At 44.9% G+C, this 21,955-nt stretch overlaps 1 protein-coding gene across 2 annotated transcripts in view; it reads left to right on the top strand.

Moving 5' to 3' along the window:
- crls1 (cardiolipin synthase 1) overlaps nucleotides 1-17,114 on the top strand; it is a 46,387-nt gene extending 29,273 nt beyond the window's left edge. Inside the window, exons 4-7 of one of the 2 annotated variants that reach the window (XM_080199730.1) lie at nucleotides 4,448-4,533; nucleotides 5,852-5,920; nucleotides 11,870-11,961; nucleotides 16,847-17,114. In XM_080199730.1, coding sequence (XP_080055856.1) covers nucleotides 4,448-4,533; nucleotides 5,852-5,920; nucleotides 11,870-11,961; nucleotides 16,847-16,937 — 338 coding nt within the window. In that variant the 3' untranslated portion in view covers nucleotides 16,938-17,114. The remainder of the gene's footprint in view (nucleotides 1-4,447; nucleotides 4,534-5,851; nucleotides 5,921-11,869; nucleotides 11,962-16,846) is intronic. The other variant, XM_080199731.1, reaches the window with a different exon arrangement.
- The last annotated feature ends 4,841 nt before the right edge of the window (nucleotides 17,115-21,955 follow it).

Below are 21,955 nucleotides of genomic sequence, written 5' to 3'. Positions count from 1 at the left end.
CACACACACACACACACACACACACACACACACACACACACACACCCTCCATGCCAGCGCTATAGTTAAGAAAGCCCACTAACGCCTCTGCTTTCTCAGGAGGCTAAGGAAATTTGGCATGTCTGTTGTGACTCTCGCCAACTATTAAGATGCGCCATAGAAAGCATTCTTTCTGGTTGTATTACATCTTGGTATAGCTCCTGCTCTGTCCAAGACTGCAAAAAACTACAAAGCCCAGTCCATCATGCAAACCAGCCTCCCATCCATTGATACTGTTTACACTTACCGCTGCCTCGGAAAAGCAACCAGCATAATCAAGGACCCCATGCTCCCCAGATATGCTTTCTTCCACCTTCTTCCATCAGGAAAAAGATACAAAAGTCTGTACGAACTGACTCAAGAACAGCTTCTGCCCTGCTGCCATCAGACTCTTGAATGGACCTATCTCATATTAAGTTGATCTTTCTCTACACCCTAGCTATGAGTGTAACACTGCATTCTGCACTCCTTTCCTTCTCTATGCTATGTGTAGCATGTAAAAAAAACAGTACTTTTCACTGTATACTAACATGTGACAATAATAAATCAGATCAAATATATTTGCAAAGTACTTGCAAATGGGATTGCTGTTATATTTAAGGCATAGTGAGTCATTTAGAATCAAGTTGTACAAATCTCTGAATCGTAAACTAACATATATAGCATTCAGGAAGCTGATTTACTGCAACAGTCCTTCATTGGCATCATATATGTACAAATTTTCTGTACTTCTGTATTCTAGGATGTTAGATTTGTTTTATGGTTAGACAAGTTAAGCTGGTAGGTGTATCTTTTAGATCAGAAGCTAGAAACCAATTTTGTAAAAGAAAATGCCAGTAATTTTAAAAGCTTATCCTGGGGACCGGACCCTCATACTCATCTTGTTATTATCTTTTCATGTTAGATGATGCTTTGACTACAGAAGGTCCAGGCAAAAACTTATTCAGAAAATTATCTTCACTTGTTTCTGCTGTGGAAATCCAATATTAAGTCAATGCTGCTATTAGAAGCATAGAGTAGAATCCCTACAGTGCAGAAGGAGGCTATTAGGTCAATCGTGTCTGCACTGATCAGAATTCTACCCATTCCTATCCCCGTAGCCTCACGTATTTACTCTGTTGGTCCCCCTGACACTAAGGGGCAGTTTACCTTGGCCAATCAACCTAACCTGCACATCTTTGGACTGTGGGAGGAAATACACATAGAACATAAGAAAGAACATAAGAAATAGGAGCAGGAGTAGGCCATCTAGCCCTTTGAGCCTGCCCCGCCATTCAATAAGATCATGGCTGATCTGTCGTGGCTCAGTTCCACATTCCCGCCCTCTCCCCATAACCCTTAATCCCCTCTCTTATCAAAAACCCATCAACCCGCGTCTTAAAAATATTTAGCGAGGCAGCCTCCACCACTTCAACGGGCAGAGAATTCCAGAGATTCACCACCCTTTGAGTGAAGAAGTTCTTCCTCAACTCCGTTCTAAACTGCCCCCCCTTTATCTTGAGGCTGTGCCCCCTAGTCCTACTGTCCTTTCTGAGCGGGAAGAGTCTCTCCACCTCTATCCTATCCATCCCATTCATCATATGTCTCAATGAGATCTCCCCTCATTCTTCTAAACTCTAGCGAGTACAAGCCTAGTTTATTCAGCCTCTCCTCATAGCTCAACCCCCTCAACTCCGGTATCAGCCTAGTAAACCTCCTCTGCACTCCCTCCAAGGCCAAAATATCCTTGCGTAAGTACGGCGCACAAAACTGCACACAGTACTCCAGCTGCGGCCTCACCAATGCCCAACATAGACACAAGGAGAATGTGCAAACTCCACACACACAGTGACCTGAGGCCAGGATGCAAATCTGGGTCCTTGGATCTGTGAGGCAGCAGTGCTAACCACTGTGCCACCTATTTTTCCAGCACTGTTTTAATTTAGCTGAGCATTAAATATGAGGACTTGAGCAGAGAACACCACAATAAGCTGTATGTGATTCTGATGATGAAATTCCTAAGTATTAATCCTCCAGGTGGTCTCAGCTTCGTATCAACAAATTGACTGACTGTTCGCTTTCAGCAGATGAGAGTATTTGTTGAAAGGATTTAATTGTAGGCCTTGGACCTAAGAGCAGGAGTTGTCCATTCACCCTACTCTGCCATCCAGTAAGATCATAGCTGATCTTTTGTGGTGTCGACTTGGCCAAATGTCTGCGTCTCCCCCACCCCCCTCCCTCCCGCCTCCCTTGACACCCTTATCTATCAAAACTCTGTTCAACTGTTGAATAAGTTGAATGACCCAGACTGTACTGCTTTCTGCAGAAGATAATTCCACATTCTAACAACCCTTTGGGAGAAATTGTTTCTCAATATCTCTGTCTTCAGAGGTCTTATTCATAAACTGTGCCGCTTAGCTCTCGTCACCCCCACAAATGGAAGTATCCGCCTGGTGTCAGTTCCAGTGAGTCCGTTCAGAATCATGTATCTTTCAATGAGATGGTCTCTCGTTCTTTTAAACACCAGTGGGCTCGATCAGTTCAACCTTTCCTCAAGATAAACCCTTCATCCCAAGAATGAGTCAAGTCAGCTTTTTCTCAACTGCTTGAATTGTCATTTTTTTGGCAGTAGTTCTGTTGGCATTTTGCTACCTTAAGCTATGAAAATATGGCTGAATTTTCTTCTTTTCCATGATTTCTGACAGCTTATCTTCTTTCTCCAGCCAGCTCTTGGGGCTGAAACAATGGGTGTTGGCTCGTGTTTTCGGTTAATGTGTCTGTGAAGGTATTAGTTCACTATTCTGTTCTGACGGTGGTGAAACCCAGGGGCATTGCACTGATTCTGGTTTCACTGCTTCCAGTTGCACCCTTCACTGACTATTCTCTTACAGAACTAATTACCTTCTAAATAACGGTTTTTATTATTTAACAGAAAGCAAACTGCTTTTGCTGTGTCTCGAGACTACCAATACTGGTAAACATAGGTAAAAAAGTTATCATGAAACATTAGTGACTGAAAGTTAATCAGCTCAATCTCTTTGCTGTTTTGTTTTTATCACGTTCCGTACAAACATGTATTCCTGGTATTTGCTGAATCATAAAGTTAGTTCCAACTCCATCCCTCTCTCTGGCAACTGTCTGAGGCTGAACTAGACTGTTTGAAGCCTTGATGTCATATCTGAGCCAGAAAAGAGCCTCTGACTGCATATCTGAGGCATCACTCAAACTGCCTCTGTAACTCACCTGACTCTGAGCCTGCCTCAGCTGATCTGGTGCTGAAACTCTCATTCTGTCCCCTCTGGTTGGGGGAGAATGTGCAAACTCTGCACAGACAGTGATCCAGGCTGGGAATTGAATCTGAGCCCTGGGCGCTGTGAGGCAGCAGTGCTAATCACTGAACCACCCATTGTGCATCGTGCATCTTATTAGAGAAAAGGAGGGGTGAGGCTGCGGAGGGATTTCAAAATAGGGTAGAGAATTTTAAAACTCAGGTGTTTCTTAACTGGGGACCAATCCAAGTTAGCAAAGTTTTGGATTATCTCAAGTTTACTGAGGGTAAAATGTAGGAGGTCAGTGAAGAGTGCCTCAGAATAAAGGTAAAATCGCTGTAGTCCTAAATGACCATAGGCTACTCTCCCCTTTGGTGGGGAGAGCTGACTGTGGTGACTTAACCTGAGGATCACACCTCAGGTGAGGGGCAAGGTTGAGAAGGAGGGCATAGATTTAAAATTGGCAAAAGGAGTAAGAGTGATGAGGAAAGTTTTGTTTTCATCCGGAGTGTGTTTGGAATCTGGAAGGAACCTCCCGAGAGGGTGGTGGAGGCAGGTTCAATTAGAAGGGAATTGGGTTGCTGTTGAAAAAAAATGTACAAGTTTATGGTGATAAGGCAGGGAGTGGAATTGAGTAGAATGCTCTATTAGAGAGTCAGTGGGCAGAGTGGCTCCTTCTGCACTGTAAAGATTTTGTGATTCTATTCTGTTTAAAACTTAGTAGTTAAAAGCCCACTGCCAATGCTTTACTTAATGCTTTACTTAATGCTTAATACTCTAAAGACTGCCGTCAGTGCTTTATTTTCCATTTCTCAATATTAGATGTTACTTGCGTCTTCCCTGTCTCCTGCGTATCTTGCTATTCTGAGTAGTATTTGCAAATTTAGACCCTTGGTGGAAGTATGTTGATCAGCTCTTTATTGTGATAATAGAAAATACTGTATGTAAAAATGTCAGTATATCATTTTCAGTAAATTTGCAGCATCAGGGGTGATACTGGAACATACCTTTCAAGTTTCTAGTGAATAGTAAAATTTAAATGATCACATTTTTAAGACCACTTTTTTAATGACCAACTTTGCAACTGAAGTAATGCTTCAGAATGGCTCCCTCACTGCAAAATTCTACCTTGTACCCATTGCAATCTTTCTGTTTTGCAGCTCCTCTTACTGCTATGGTCCTTTTGCGAGATGTCACTTTAATTGCAGCTGGTTTCTATATTAGATACCGAACGGTTCCACCACCAGTAAGTAGCAAAGGTTGTTTATCTCATTTTAACCTTGCCCTCTGTCTCTCTCGACTCCCTACTGGCTCCCACCCCCATCTTCCCCGGCTCACTTCCACCCCCTCTGGCTCAAGCCCACCCCACCCCACTTCACATTCCCCTCTGGCTCACTTTCCCTGCTCACATACACTCTGTTTCTTTCTTGAATTCTCTTGTTTTCTCATTCTCTCAGGATGTGGGGGAGAGGGGGTTGGGCATGGTGGTAGTGCTTACCAACTTGTTTTGTGGGGATAGGGCCTGGGTGGGATTGTTGTTGGTGCAGACTCGATAGGCTGAATGGCCTCTGCACTGTAGGGTTTTGTGTTCTTCATCTCTGTCCTGTTATGTGTTGATTCTGAGCCACTTATTTTCCTTTGCATTCTTTTTTTTTGTCATCTGTCCACCATCAGATGCTTTAAAGATGGATTTATTACTGCAGATAAAGACTCTTTAGGGTACACTATCCAAACAAGGCTGATGTTTTCGTAATATCTTTGATATCTTATTTATGAATTAGTGTCAAACAGAGGCAAGATTTATGTGAAATCTAACTTGTTTTTGCCAGTGTGAATGAGCTAAAATCCATCCTTCTGAACCCGGTCCCAGATGAATTAGAACCCTTTGGGGGTGAGTCTTGACTAGGGAGAAATTGCCAGTAGAATGGTAGGAGCATTTTTCCTTCAATGAGAGGGAATGGGATAATTCCACTGAATTAATGCCAATCTGTGATCCCTATGTCCTGGGTTACTTAATGCTGCAGGAATTTGGACAAAAACAAAATATTGCGGATGCTGGAATTATAGAAATCATCACAAAATCTTAGAAAACACCACAGTGCGGAAGGAGACCATTTGGCTCATCGAGTCTGCACCAACAACAATCCCACTCAGGCCCTTAACTCCTCATATTTTCCCCGCTAATCCCTCTAATTTACGCATCCCGGGCCACTAAGGAGCAATTTAGCATGGCCAATCAACCTAACTCCACACATCTTTGGTCAGAGCTCTGACCAAGTGTCATCCTGACTGAGAACGTTGGTTTTATTCTCTCTCCGCAGATGCTGTCAGACCTGCTGAAATTTTCCAGCATATTCTGTTTTTACTACAGGAATTTCATTTTGTTATTGATATGAAATAACTTAGCTTTGATCTCTCGTACTCCCTTCGATTTACATGTTCTCTGACTGGTATGCAAACAAGAGTGAAATGCTTTTCTAACCCTTTCTTCATTGGCATTGTATTTTACAGTGTTTTGTAAAATTGGTTGTATACAACTAGATAACTACTCTCATCTCTTACAGAGGACTCTCAGCAAATACTTCAACCCGTGCTATGCTACGGCTCAGTTAAAACCAACATTTATCAGCAAGGTAAGACATGGTTACCAATTAATTGATCCCTTTTCCAACCAACTCCTGAGCACTCGATTTGATTTATTATTATGATGTGGAGATGCTGGCGTTGAATTGGGGTAGGCACAGTAAGAAGTCTCACCTGATGAAGGAGAAGCACTCTGAAAGCTTGTGCTACCAAATAAACCTGTTGGACTTCAACCTGGTGTTGTGAGACTACTTACTGATTTATTATTGTCACATATATTGTGATATGGTGAAAAGTATTGTTTCTTGCATGCTCTGCCGACAAAGCATACCATTCATGGAGTACATGGGGGGAAGGAAAGCAGAAAGTGCAGAATGTTGTGTTACAGTCATAACTAGAGTGTAGCGAAAGATCAGCTTAATATATGGTAGGTCCATTCAAAAGTCTGATAGCAGCAAGGAAGAAGCTGTTCTTAAGTCGGTTGGCATGTGACCTCAGACTTCTGTATCTTTTTCCTGATGGGACAAGGTAGAGGTGACCCATTCTGCCACTGTGGCATATAATGGAAGCCTTTGCTTAGTAAAGCTTCCTTAGTGATTGGATGATGTGGAGATGCTGGTATTGGACTGCGGTGGGCACAGTAACAAGTCTCTCAACACCAGGTTAAAGTCCAACAGGTTTATTTGGTAGCACAGCTTTTGGAGTGCTGCTCCTTCATCAGCTGAGTGATTGGATTTTCACCAAGTCCCCCTTTCACTTTCACCTGTTGATTTAAAACCAATGGAATGTTTTTTGCATGCTGTATAGTGAAGGCAGAAGCAAAATACCTCTTCATTTCATCTGCCATTTTGGTCCTCCACATGCTGATGCTATAGTTAAGAAAGCCCACCAACACCTCTACTTTCTCAAAAGACTGAGGAAATTTGACATGTCAGCTACGACTCTCACCAACTTTTACAGATGCATCATAGAAAAAATTCTTTCTGGTTGTATCACAGCTTGGTATGGCTCCTGCCCTGCCCAAGACTGCAAGGAACTACAGTAGGCCATGAATGTAGCCCAATCCATCACGCAAACCAGCCTCCCATCCATTGACTCTGTCTACACTTCCCGCTGCTTCGGCAAAGCAGCCAGCATAATCAAGGACCCGATGCACCCCGGACATTTTCTCTTCCACCACCTTCCATTGGGAAAAAGATTCAAAACTCTGAGGTCATGTACCAGCCGACTCAAGAACAGCTTCCTCCCTGCTGCTGTCAGATTTTTGAATGGACCTACCTTGCATTAAGTTGATTTTTCTCTACACCGCAGCTATGACTGTAACACTCTGCACTCTCTCCTTTCCTTCTGTATGAACGGTATGCTTTGTCTGTGTAGCGCGCTAGAAACAATACTTTTTAGTGTATGTTAATACATGTGACAATAATTAAATCAGGTCAAAATTATCTACTATTGACTCCCATTGTCACTCTAGAGGACCAACACATGCTTGCTCGTTTAAATACCTGTGGAAACTCTTGCTATCCTTCTTACATTTCTAGCTAACTTCCTCTCATATACTTGATCTGCTACTCATCCTCGCACAGTTGTATGTTTTTTCCTTAAGTTTCTTGCTTTCCTTAACATGATTAGTTAACCACGGATACTGGGTCCTCCCTTTAGAATTGTTCTTTACTGTACAAAGAACAACCCAGCACGGGAAACAGGCCCTTCGGCCCAACGAGCCCGCACCGCCGCATCACCCTACACCTATTCTACCCTGCATGTCTACGAATGGAACCCTACTCAGTCAGATTCAGGGAAGAAATAGTGTCAATTTGGTAAAAACCGATTAACCTAAGAGCACATCTTTGGGGTGTGGGAGGAAACCGGAGCGCCCAGAGGAAACCCACGCAACCACAGGGAGAATGCGCAAACTCCCACAGACACAGGCCCAAATCCATGTGTCTGCACAGCCAACAGTGCTAGTCACTGAGCTGTTGCGGCGCCCGTCTACCGGTCCAGGATCAAGCACACACACCGACATGAAGTACTAGGCCACTCCTGGACTTCCAAGAGCAGCCCACGCACGACCCGCCGTGTGCATGCCCCTCGCTTGACACAAGGTGGACCTCCACCTGTGGAATAAAGACAAAAATATTAATCTTACAGCCTGCCCTTCCGGTGTCTCCCGAGGTTTAACCCTATTTAATAGCCCCTACCATATCCCTCCATTCTTGTTTCACTCATGTGCCTATCTAACTGCATCTTAAACGAGTCCAACGTTCCTGCCTCCACCACCCTACTCGGTAGCGCGTTCCAGACCCCCACAACTCTCTGCGTAAAGAACCTTCTTCTCACCTCCAAATTATACCTCTCCCCCCTCACCCTTAAATGATGACCTCTCGTGTTCGTACCCAGTCTAGGGAGCAGTCTCTCACTATTAACTCTATCTATTCCCTTCAGTATCTTATATACTTCTATCATGTCCCCTCTCAATCTCCGTCTTTCCAAGGAGAATAGCCCCAGTCTCTTCAATCTCTCCTCGTAACCCAGTCCCCCCATGCCAGGCAACATCCTGGTAAACCTCCTCTGCACCCTTTCCAGAGACTCCACGTCCTTCCGGTAGTAAGGTGACCAGAACTGGACGCAGTACTCCAAATGCGGTCTAACCAACGTTCTGTACAACTGAAGCATTAGACGGCAGCTTTTATACTCTATGCCCCTTCCTATAAAGACTAACATCCCATAAGCCTTCCTAACAACGTTCTCCACTTGTGACGCAACCTTCATGGATTTGTGAACCTGCACTCCCAGGTCCCTCTGTATGTCTATACTCCTAATCGGCCTACCTTTTATCACATAGCTCCTCTCTGCATTATTCCGTCCAAAATGCATCACCTCGCATTTGTCAGGATTAAATGCCATCTGCCACCTATCTGCCCACTGCACCAACCTATCTATATCCTGTTGTATCACCTGACAATCCAGTTCCGTACCCGCCAACCCTGCCATCTTGGTGTCATCAGCAAACTTGCTGATCACACCACCTACGCCCTCTTCCAAGTCATTTATGTAGACTACAAAGAGGAGAGGTCCCAGTACTGAGCCCTGCGGCACACCACTGGTCACTGGCCTCCAGCCCGACAAGGTCCCCTCCACAACTACCCTCTGTCTCCTATTTCCCAGCCAGTTCTCAATCCACCTAGCTACCTGGCCTCGTATCCCATGCGCCTTAACCTTTTCTACCAGCCTACCGTGAGGGACTTTGTCAAACGCCTTACTGAAATCCATATAGATGACATCAACGGCTCTCCCATCGTCAACCGTTTTTGTCACCTCCTCAAAGAATTCCACCAGATTCGTAAGGCAAGACCTCCCTCTAACAAAGCCATGTTGCGTATCCCTAATCAGATCGCAACGCTCCAAATGCTCATACATCCTACCCCTAAGTATTTTTTCCATTAACTTCCCTACCACCGACGTCAAACTCACCGGTCTATAATTCCCAGGGTTATCCCTACTACCTTTTTTGAACAACGGGACCACATTTGCTACCCTCCAGTCTTCTGGGACCTCACCTGTGTCCAAAGAAGAGACAAAGATGTGCGCCAGAGGCCCAGCAATTTCATCTTTCGCCTCCCTAAGCAGCCTGGGATAAATACCATCAGGCCCCGGAGCTTTATCCGTCCTTACGCTACCTAAAAGCCCTAGCACTTCCTCTCTCGTAATAACTATATCCTGCAACTGAACCTCCGCTCCCTCCAAGAGACCGCACGATTCCGAACCCCTCTCCTTCGTGAATACCAACGCAAAGTATTCATTCAGGAGCTCCCCCATTCCCTCCGACTCAATACACAACTCTCCACTCTTGTCCCTAAGAGGACCAATTTTCCCTCTAACTACTCTCTTGCCTCTAATATAGGAATAAAATGCCTTTGGATTTTCCTTAATCCTACCAGCCAAAGCCATCTCATGCCCTCTCTTCGCCCTTCTAATTCCCCTTTTTAGCTCCCTCCTACTCTCTCTATATTCCTCCAGCGCACTCTCCGTACCCATTTGTTTTGACCTAACATACGCCTCCCTCTTCTTCCTGACCAAGTCTTCAATATCCCCCGTAATCCACGGCTCTCTAATCCTACCTTTCCGATCCTTTCGCTTAACCGGAACATACCTTCCCTGCAACCATTTCATTATGTCCCTGAAAGCCTCCCACTTGCCAACCGTGGACTTGCCAGCTAACAGTCCCTCCCAATCAGTTTGCTGCAGCTCCCTCCTAATCCTGCCATAGCTTGCCTTTCCCCAGTTCAGCACACTCCCGTTCGGACGGCACTCGTCCCTTTCCATTTTTATCCTAAAGTAGACGGACTTGTGGTCACTGTTCGCCTACCTCTACCTCACCCACCTGCCCCGGCTCGTTTCCCAACACTAAATCCAGTATAGCCCCTCCCCTAGTCGGGCTAGTTACATACTGTTCTAGCGACCCTTCCATAACACATTTCACAAACTCCTCTCCCTCCGTACCCCCAGCTCTAGGCCCCCTCCAATTCACTCCGGGAAAATTAAAATCACCCACTACAACCACTCTATTCTTCCTGCACCTGTCCAAAATGCCCCTGCAAATGCCTTCCTCCACTGACTTTGGGCTGTTGGGTGGCCTATAGTACACCCCTAGCAATGTGATCTCTCCCTTTTTATTCCTCAACTCCACCCACACTGACTCAATCCCTATCTCTTCCATATCGTCCTCCCTCTGCACTACTGTGATGTTTTCCTTGACTAACAGTGCCACCCCTCCACCTCTCTTCAACCCTCCTCTGTCACACCTAAAACACTTGTACCCAGGAACATTCAGCTGCCAGTCCTGCCCTTCCCGTAACCACGTCTCCGTTACAGCCACCACATCTAACTGCCTCACAAACATCAAGGCCCTAAGCTCATCCGTTTTCCCTGCCACACTCCTAGCATTGAAACAGACACAGTTCAACCCACAAGTGTCCCTCGGAACCACCTTCTCCCTTATAATTTTCCTTTCACCCGACTCTCTCCCAGCCACCTCCCCACCCCCCCACTGTAGGAGTATATTTTTTCTGAAATACCCCCTCAAATGTCTGCCACTGTATCTCTATCAGTGTATCTCCTAACATAGTGCCCCAGTTTGCTGCAGCTAGCGAGCTCAGCTTTCAGGTCCACTGAGTTGCCCTTCTTTAAGTTTAAAATACTAGTCTTAGACCCACTCTTCCCCCTTCCAAATTAGAAAACTGCCTGGGATCTCACACATGGGCTGGAATCTTACCACCATTCGTGTTGGCGGGATTTCCCCTTCCCCCGCAATGAACAGAGATTTGGCTGGCCACCAAATTCTCCGACTTTGCTTCAGTGGGAGTGTTGCGTGAATGGCAGGCAAGATCGCGCCATTTGTGTGAAATTCCAAGCCACCCGTGTGGAGTTTGCACGTTTTCCTCATGTCTGAATATGTATATAGTCTCTCAGTGTCCCCATCCAATATATTTGATGATTCTATCATGGAGGGATTTTATATTTTATTACCCATGGCATATTTAGGTCCTCCTTAGGACCCAACCATGGCTTTCTAGAATCCTTACTGGGCAGAAGGAGGCCATTCGGCCCATCGAGTCTGCACCTACAACAATCCCATCCAGGGCCTATCTCCACATATTTACCCACTAACCTACACATCCTGGAACACGAAGGGACAATTTAGTATGGCCTGTGCACCTAATCTACATGTCTTTGAACTGTGGAAGGAAACTGGAGCACCCAGAGGAAACTCATGCAGATACAGGGAGAACATGCAAACTCCACACAGACAGTGACCCAAGCTCCAGGGACCAGTTTGGAGCTTTTATTGAATGATTTCAACAAGTTGGTACCATGGTCTTGTTTGTACATTGCTAGTAATATAATGAAACGGAAACAGAAAATCAGACTGTTGCAACATTATATCTCACATTTTATTTGGCAATATTTTAATTTGTTGGCTTTTATTTATGTTGCAGGTTAACACAGCAGTTCAGCTTGTGCTAGTGGCTGCATCACTGGCAGCCCCAGTTTTTCAGTATGTGGACAGTGTGTTCCTCCACACGTTATGGTGAGATTTGCTGGCAACATTACGAAAATAAGCAATACTTGTTACTCATAGACATCCTTTTATTGTAGCAGAATGCTCCTAAAAGGAATACTTTGCACCCCGTGTAAGAATGGGGTAAGTTTGGAGTGGCTGTGAATCTGGGTGAAGCGTACGTCACGAGGAGGCGTATTGGAGGTGTGGAGAGGCACAAGAAACAGATGAAGGTTTGGGAAGGGAATTTGGAACGCAGTGGAGACTGTACTAAAGTAGAGGGTGCACAGCAGAGGCTGCAAGTCCGGGCTTTCAGTGTGGTGATAGTGTGGATCGTTCTCTAAAAAAGTAGAGGCACTTTGGAATAATTGACAAGGAGTCAGAGGACAGCACAGTGGTTAGGACTGCTGCCTCACAGTGCCAGGGATCCAGGTTCAACTCTGGCTTCAGGTAACTGTGTGAAATTTGCACATTCTCCCCATGTCTGCATTTGTACAAACAAACTAAATTGCTCCTTAGTGTTAGAAGGATTAACAGGGTAAATGTGTAGGGTTACAGATATGGGACCTGGGTGGGATTGGTGTCGGTGCAAACTCGATGGGCAAACGGCTTCCTTCTGCACTGTAGGCATTCTGTGATTCAGTGAGTTGGTGGGGGGTAGCAAGAACTTTGGTGATTAGGACTTACTATTGGATGACCCTATCAGTGAATGCATGCTATTAACGCTGCTACCATGTTGAAAACATATTTCTTTATAATAAATGCTGCAAATCATCTACTTAACCAAATTGTTTCCTTTTGATAATTAGCCATTGAAATTTAGCACTTAGGGAACTGTTTCAGTATAAGGCTTTGTATTTAAATTGGGATTATCTACTTCGCAAATTATGCCATGTTTATTTCTCAATTAATCCATCCTTCTCATCCTCGCCTGAAAATTGGTTTGATATTTCAATTCTTTTTTTAAAATACCAGTTGCCCCTGTGAACCCGTTCCTCTGGCATTGATTGTTCATCTTTCTGGTGAAGGGCCAAAGCTACTGATGCTGATTACAGAGACTGCCAAACATTTTAACCAAAATGAGTCTAAACGAGTTTTCCTGTAAGGCGATACCAGCTATTCTTGGCATGGTATCTCCAAGGCTAATCTCTGGATTACCCTGGTTGTACATACACCTTACATTGGAGGCACTCTGATGCAAACGTTAGCTGCAGAAATTGTGGATTTTAATGGGAGGATTTTAAAATTGAATTTATGGGATGTGGCCATTACTAACAAAGCCAACATTTGTTACTTATTACACCTCAAAAAGGTGATGAAAAGCCTTGGCTTTTACTACTGCAATCCATGTGGTGTAAGTGCGCTCACCATGCTGCTAGGGAGGATATTCCTGGATTTTGATGCAGCGACTGTGAATGAAAGGTGATTACAGTTTCAAATTAGGAATGGTCAGTGGCTTTGAGGAGGACATGCAGGTTTTGGTGTTCCCATGCGTTTGCTGCCCTTGTCCTTCTAAGTGGTAGAGGTTGCAGACTTGGATGTACTGTCATAGGACTTCTGGTCAGTTGCTGCTGTGCATCTAGTGGAGGGTACACACTGCTGCCAATAGGAGAGGCGATGGCCTATCGCTGGACTGTTAATCTAGAAAACTCAGCAAATGTTTTGGGGACTTGGATTCGAATCCCGCCATGGCAGTTGGTGGAATTTGAATTGAATTTAAAAAAAAGTCTGGAATTAAGAATCTACTGATAACCATGAAACCATTGTTGGAAAAACCCATCTAGGTAACTTTAGGGAAGGAAATCTGACGTCCTTACCTGGCCTGGCCTACATGTGACTCCAGAGCCACAGCAATCCAACTCGATAGCCTATGTTTTTATAGGCTGTTGAGCTGAATGATAAGCCATGATCGTAATGAATGGCGGAGCAGTCTCGAAGGGCCAACTGGCCTTCTCCTGCTTCTAATGTTCTATGGCTTTCAATTGCCCTCAGGCAACTAGGGATGGGCAATAAATGCTGGCCAGCAAACAATACCCATGTCCCACAAATGAATAAAAAAAGATGTGTGCCTGTGGTGGAGAAGGGAATGTTTAAGGGGTTGGGTTGGGTGCCAATCAAGTGGGCTGCTTGGTCTTTGATGGTCTCAAACTCCTTGAGTGGGGTTGGAAGTGCACTCATCTCGGCAAGTGGAGAGTATTCCATTGCACTGCCGTGCAGAGTTAGGCCAGTTGACAGCGACTGAGAGGCAGCATTTTGGGACATGCTTCCAAACCTGTTACATGCGAGTTTCAAACATCAGGTGGTTCCTCACGTTGCTAAGTGAGACAGAGCAATTGTCACAAAAATGAGAGGAAAATCTTGGGGAAAGTTGACTGCAGGGGAGAGCTTATGCCATGCGGCAAGATGTACAAATGTATTTGGAATGAAAGAAAAATACTTGGTAGCTGAAAAGGATCAAAGAGTTTAAAGTTTATTTATTAGTGTCATGAGTAAGCTTACTTTAACACCACGATGAAGTTACTGTGAAAGTGTACCCAGTTGACATGTTCTGGCACCTGTTTGGGGACACAGAGGGAGAATTTAGCATGGACAATGCACCTAAACAGCATGTCTTTGGACTGTGGGAGGTCCCAGCCCAGCCCTTATCCCATAACCACACACATTGAGGGCTGAAGGGCCTGTACTCTGCTGTAATGTTCTACATTTACCCCACCAATTCCCTGACACTAAGGGGCAATTTAGCTTGGCCAATGCACCTAACTTCCACATCTTTGGAGTGTGGGAGGAAACCAGAGCACCTGTAGGAAACCCATGCAGACACGGGGAGAATGTGCAGGCTCCCACAGACAGTGACACAAGCTGGAAATCGAACCCAGGTCCCTAGCTTTTGAGGCAGCAATGCCAACCATTGTGCTACTTTGCCGACCCAAGAACAAAAAGTTAAGCATTGATGCCCTTTAGATGAACAAAATGCCCTGTCATATGAAGAGGAGTGTTGAAAACTGTGGATGCAGAGACTAAATTAGCAAAACAGTTTGAGTGGGAGAGATTGATGGGAGTTCAATGCTTACATGGCCATTTACATCTTTTACTGGTTTCATTTTAATTACTTCACGGTTTCATAATTTGAAAACAATTATGTTGTGAGAAGAGTAAAGAATTTGCAATATTTTAGCAAGTGCTAGCCATTTGTATCAGTTTATTATTATTTAATGTTTATTATTTCGTAGAACCCTACAGTGCAGAAGGAGGCCATTCGGTCCACCTCACCCAGCCCCTATCCCATAACCCAACACATTTATCGCACCAATCCCCTGACATTAAGGGGCAATTTAGCATGGCCACTCCACCTAATCTGCACATCTTTGGAGTGTGGGAGGAAACTGGAGCACCTGGAGGAAACTCACTCAGACACGAGTAGAATGTGTGAAGTCCAGACAGTGACCTGAGGCTGGAATTGATCCAGGTCCCTGGTGCTGTGAGGCAGCAGTGCTAACCACTGCCGCCATGCTGCCTTATCCTTGTAACTACCAACAGCTTCCATGGACTTTGTGTTCTACTTCGTCTGGCTTCTTGTGACTCCTTAACCTTCTTCAGCCTGCTGTGCACTTGCACCTAGTAAAAAGTCTGACAACACCAGGTTTTAGTCCAACCTATTTATTTGATAATATACTCGCAAGCTTTCGGGTTAGCCCCTTCGTCAGATGACCTGACGAAGGGGCTAACCCGAAAGCTTGCGAGTATATTATCAAATAAATAGGTTGGACTAAAACCTGGTGTTGTCAGACTTTTTACTGTGTTTACGCCAGTCCAACGCCGGCATACCCACATCACTTGCACCTATCCAGGTTCTGAAGCTCTCCCTGCTCCTCCCCACCCCACTGCGACTCTTCTATTTCTTTCTCTCTTCTCTTTTAAGACACTCTTTAAAAATTGTGCCTTTGAGCAAGCTTTTAAAGATCTATCTTCATGTGCTGATACTGTCTCTTTCAGTTTGATCTGTGTTTTTTTAATTCATTCCTGGGACATGGGTGTTGCCTGTTGGCTAGCATTTATTGCCCATCCCTAGTTGTCCTTGGAGGGCAGTTGAGAGTCATCCACATTGTTGTGGCTCTGGAGTCACACGTCGGCCAGACCAGGTAAGGACGGCAGGTTTCCTTCCCTAAAGGACATTTCTGAACCAGGTGGGTTTTTCCGACAGTGATTTTACAGTTATCATTAGATTCATAAATGTAGATTTTTTTTTTAGTGAATTCAAATTCCACCACCTGCCGCAGGGGGATTCGAACCCGAGTCCCCAAAATGTGAGCTGAGTTTCTGGATTGATGCTCAAGTGAAAATACTATTAGGCTATCCCCTCCCCCACCTTTTGTTTTCCCTGATTACACCCCTATGATGTGCTTTGGGAAACCTTCCTGTATAGAAGCTGCTGTGTAGATTGCACCTTGTTGTCGAACACTTATTATTTAAAAAGATCTGGTCTGAGTTCTAGATGAATAATTTGGACTCTGGTGCAGGGGGGGGAGCTGATGCGCTTGTGGTATTATCACTAGTGTATTAATCCAGAAACGCAGCTAATGTTCTGGGGACCCGGATTGGAATCCCGCCACAGCAGATGGTGGAATTTGAATTCAATTAAAAAATCTGAAATTAAGAATCTACTTAGCACCATGAAGCCATTGTCGGAAAAACCCAACTGGTTCACTAATGTCCTTTAGGGAAGGAAATCTGGGGGACTTGCCTGGTCTGGCCTACATGTGACTCCAGAGCCACAGCAACGTTCTGAACAAGGACAACTCAGGATGGGCAATAAATACTGGCTGCCTGTGTCCCACAAATGAATTTTTAAAAATTGGTGACTTGCGCTGATGATCTGATGCTCCCAGCTGATTATGGTATTATCTTGTTGTTTCAGGTACGTGACAGCGTTAACGACAACAGCCTCCGCATACAGCTATTACATCCATGGAAAAAACACAGTGCAAGTTTTAAACCGGATGAAATGAAATAAAGTCATCCAAAATTGGCCAGTGGTGCCTCGAAACAATGCAACAAAGCAAAGGAGGAACTGGACCTTGATATCTTTGCGAAAAAGACAATGATTAAATAATTGTAGATACCTGGAATTTTTTCCTACAACATCACTGATTTAATAATAAAACTGAAAAATTATAGATTTCTTACATTTATGGTTTTAATGTTTTATTTGCACTTTGTGTAATGAATTTAATTTCAAAATGCAAGCTGTGCAGTAATCATGTACGCATCATCCAGTTGTAATGTCATACCGAAGCTCTTAGCATCATTATTACCACAGTATGTTTTTACATAATGTGACATTCACACTTGATGTAAAAAAGGTAAACCTTCTTGCAGTGCTTCTCATGTGGTAAGTCAGATAATGCGAAATTCTTTCACAAACTGGATCCTCACAATGTGCAGGATTTTTGAATCGTTATTGCGGCCTTTGGGTGGAATTTTGCCGTCCCGCCCGCCATGGGAATCCTGACAGATAGAGGGAAGTGGCGAGGGGGGTGGGGTGGGAGGGGTAGTAGGGTGGACCATATCAAGGTCCGTTGACCTTGGGTGGGATTTTCCGGTTTTGGGGTGAACGTGGCTGGAAAATCCCACCCTTTTTGCGGATGCAGCCTGGGGTTTTTTTGGTTTATGTACTCACCGGCCTGTGTTTTTCCCCATTTATCTTGACAGACAGGAAAATCGTTGCGTTGCAAGCTGAAAGTCCAGCATAGAGTTTAATTGCTGTGTATCTGTAAATAAACCAGTCTCTGGTGTTGTTGGTAGGAGGTGGGGGATGATTGCACTGATCTTTCTCTGGTATGCTTTGGTTTTTTTCTGTCTGTCTTTCAAGCGTTTCACATGGGGCGGCACAGTGGTTAGCACTGCTGCCTCACAGCTCCAGGGACCTGGGTTTGATTCCCTGCTTGGGTTGCTGTCTGTGTGGAGTCTGCACATTCTCCTCATGTCTGTGTGGGTTTCCTCCAGTGCTCTGGTTTCCTCCTACAGTCCAAAGATGTGCAGGTTAGGTTGATTGGCCATGCTAAAAATTGCCCCTTAGAGTCGAGAGATGCATAAGTTAAAGGGATTAGCTGGTAAATATGTAGGGATATGGAGCTAGGGCCTGGATGAGATTGTGGTCAGTGCAGACTCGATGAGCCACATGGCCTCTTCTGCACTGTAGGGTTACTATGATTCTCTTGCCTTTTAAGGAAACACCTCATATTCTAGTCTTGCTCCATGTTTCTTTTTGTTCTGAATACTGTTTCCTCCGTTCTGGGTGTAATTTATGCCTTGTTTATCCTGTATAGGCGGTTGTTTTGTTTCTGTGTTGAGTTTTTCCCCATGTTTGGTGTTTCATTGCTTTGGGGCACTGCAGCATTGGTAACCTTTCCGTGCTATTGCTTCCTCCTTTGAGTTCTGGTGAGTGTTTTTTTACAAATGCATCTTCTTATTTGTTGGTGGACAAATAGGGTGCAATCTTACAAAAAAACTCTCAAGTGCGCAACAAGTGAGAAAGCGAGAGAGTTTCAAATCTGCTTCTCTCACCGCCCCCCCCCAATGGCAACACTGGCATTGGAGCATCAGGGCACTTGCAGAACGGGTGCAAAGTTGATCTCACTGTCAAAGCAGAGCAGGTAAGATTGCAAGCAAGAAAAAAACTGGCAAAATTTGCAAGTGGCAGCATGGTGGCACAGTGGTTGGCACTGCTGCCTCACAATGCCAGGGATCCGGGTTCAATTCCAGCCTATGTGTCACTGTCTGTGTGGGATTTTTACGTTTTCCCCGTGTCTACGTGGATTTTCTCCGAGTGCTCCGGTTTCTTCCCACACTCCAAAGATGTGCAAATTAGGTTGATTGGCCATGCTAAATTGCCCCTTTAGAGTCAAGGGGATTAGCAGGGTAAATACGTGGGGTTACGGGGATCGGATCTGGGCGGGGATTGGTGTCAGTGCAGGCTTGGCAGGCCAAATGGCCTCCACTGTAGGGGTTCCATGACCCTATAGTAAATGTGTGGGATTACAGGGACAGGATGGGGAAGAGGGCCTGGATAAGATATTCTGTCAGAGAGTCAGTGAAGATTTGATGAGCTGAATGGCCTGTTGTGAACAGTAGCGATTCTATGATAAACTAAATGGCAGCGTTCACTAGGTACAGTCAATTGCACATTTACTTTCTTAGCCGAAACGAAGAAACAGGGTTTTGTTCGTTTTTTGGGAGGGGGCGGGTGGGGGTCCCTTGCAGTGGCTTTCTCTACATCCAAGATCCAAAAATCAGAAAGACCAAGGAGTTGTCGCTCTCTACCTCAGCAATCCTGGGCTCGCTCGACCTCCCACCAGGTTTTTATCTGACCCGTTTAGCTGTTCGCAAATCGCTACTTGCCTCATCTCCCAGCATGTCTTCCCAGCAAACCCTCAGCCAATATCTCTGGCCACTCTATTCATTCCTACCCTTTCAACCGTGCAGCCATCCATCAGTTCATGGAATGAATCGAGGGAAAGGGAGGCCATTCTGTCCATTGTGCCTGCATTGAGTCTTAGGGTACAAATTTGTTGAATATAAAGCTAAGATGTGCTTTGTGGAACAGCAGCATGAAATTTGGTGCATAATATCTGGGGAGTAAAAGTTGGTGAGCACGCTGGTAATACAGTAACTGCTGAAAGTACCCTTGAAGCCATTGTGTGTATCAGGTACAGCCAGTTATGCCTTTGCTAAAAGCCAGTGAAGGTGATTCTTTTCCGTTTCTCATGAGAACTTGGGTAATTTTTGATAAAAGTGGAACCGCCCAGTTGCTACCCAACCAGAATTCTTATTTTCTGCATTATAATAGAATCCCTATGATACAGAAGAAGACCATTTGTCCCATTGAGTCTGTACTGACCACAATCTCAGCCACACCCTATTCCTGTAATCCCACACATTTACCCTACTAATCTCCCTGACACTTAGGGACAATTTAGCATGGACAATCCACCTAACCTGCACACCTTTGGACTATGGGAGGAAACCGGAGCGCCTGGAGGAAATCCATGCAGACACAGGGCGAAGGTGCAGACTCCACACGGACAGTAACCCAAGCCAGGAATTGAATCCAGGTCCCTGGCGCTGTAACCACTGTGCCACCATGCCACACTTCTTTGTTGCTGGCTAATCCAGTTTCCCAGAATTTTGTATGCCAGAATCTTCCGTTGATTCAATTATAATGTTTTTTTTTTCCCCCTCTGACCGTCTTAGAGAATGAAAAAGATCGAAAAGGTAACAATAGATACGAGCTAAACAGAGATGAGGAGGAACGACAGACTCGATGGGTCAAATGGCCTCCTGCATTGTAGGGATTCTATACTCGCAGATGGTGGTGAATTTGTGGAACGTGCTGCCCCATTGCGCGGTGGTTCATTAAATGGTTTCAAGATAGATAAACTTCTGATTTTAAAAAACGGGTTGAAGGGATATGGGGAACAGGTGGGAAGGTGGATTTGAGACCAGGGAGAGATCAGCCATGCTCTGATTGCTCCACCATTCAAACTCAAAGGGCTGAATTTGCCTACTTCTGCTTTTAGCTCCCAAGTTCCTATGTCCATGACGATTTAAGAGCCAGGGAGGTTATGCTGGAATTGTATAAAACATTGGTTAGGCCACAGCTAGAGTGTTGTGTGCTGTTCTGGAATACACATTATAGGAGGGACGTGGTGGCATTGGAAAGGGTGCAGAGGAGATTTACCAGGATGTTGCCTGGGCTGGAGAGTTGAAGAGGTGATTGGGTAGACTGGGGTTGTTTTCCTTGGATCAGAGGAGATAAAGGACACGATTGAAGTGAATAAAATTAGGAGGGGCACAGATAAGAAGAAATGATTTCCTTTGCTATAGGCATCAATGACCAAGGGATTTAGATTTAAGGTAAGGGGCAGGAGGTTTATAGGGGCTGAGAGGAAAAACATTTTCACCCAGAGGGTGGTGGGAGTTTGGAGCTCGCTGCCTGAAAGGATGATGGAGGCAAAGACCCACATAACATTTAAGAAGACCTCCTCCTCGATCATCAACACAGCTGTCCCACAAGGCTACGTCCTCAACCCCCCCTATTCCTTATACAGATGACTGTGTGGCCAAATTCCTTCAACTCAATTTTCAAGTTTGCTGACGACACCACCGTTGTGGTCAGATCTCAAACAAGTTCAAGACAAGAGGGGAAAGGTTCAGTGGGGATGTGCAGGGGAAATCTTTTACACAGAGGGTGGTGGGGGCCTGGAACGCACGGCCAAGTGAGGTGGTTGAAGCAAATACGTTAGCCACGTTTAAGGCTTATTGGACAAATGGGGAATAGAGGGATATAAGCAGTTGGTTTAGATAGGTAAATGTGATCGACGCAGGCTTGGAGGGCCGCAGGGCCTGTTTCTGTGCTGTATTGTTCCTTGTTCTTTGTTGTTCTTAATGATGAGATAGAGCACAGGAAAAAGATATAGAATCTAGTGAACTGGAGCGATGACAATAATCTCTTCATCAATATCAACAAAATGAAGGCGATTGTCATCAACTGCAGGAAGCGTAGTGGAGAACACACCCCTGTCTACATCAAGGGGGATGAAGTGGAAATGGTCGAGAGTTTCATGTTTTTGGGTGTCCAGACCACCAATAACATGTCCTGAGCCCTCCATGCCAATGCTATAGTTAAAAATGTCCACTAACGTTGCTACCTTCTCAGGAGGCTTAAGAAATTTGGCATGTCCGTAATGATTCTTCCCAACTTTTACAGATGCACCATAGAACGCATCCTTTCTGGTTGTATCACAGATTGGTTTGGCTCCTGCTCTGTCCAAGACCACAAAAAACTTCAAAGGGTTGTGAATGAAAATCAGCCTCCCATCCATTGCCTACATTTCTTGCTGCCTCGGAAAAGCAGCCAGCATAATCGAGGATCCTACACAACCTGGTTACTCTCTTCCCCCTACTTCCATCAGGAAAAAGATACAAAAGTCTGAGGACACGTACCAACCAACTCAAGTACAGCTTC

Source organism: Carcharhinus amblyrhynchos, chromosome 12 (genome assembly GCF_965287045.1).
Source record: "Carcharhinus amblyrhynchos chromosome 12, sCarAmb.v2.hapA, whole genome shotgun sequence".
Lineage (NCBI taxonomy): Eukaryota > Metazoa > Chordata > Chondrichthyes > Carcharhiniformes > Carcharhinidae > Carcharhinus > Carcharhinus amblyrhynchos.
This window is presented reverse-complemented; position numbering and strand designations above follow the sequence as displayed.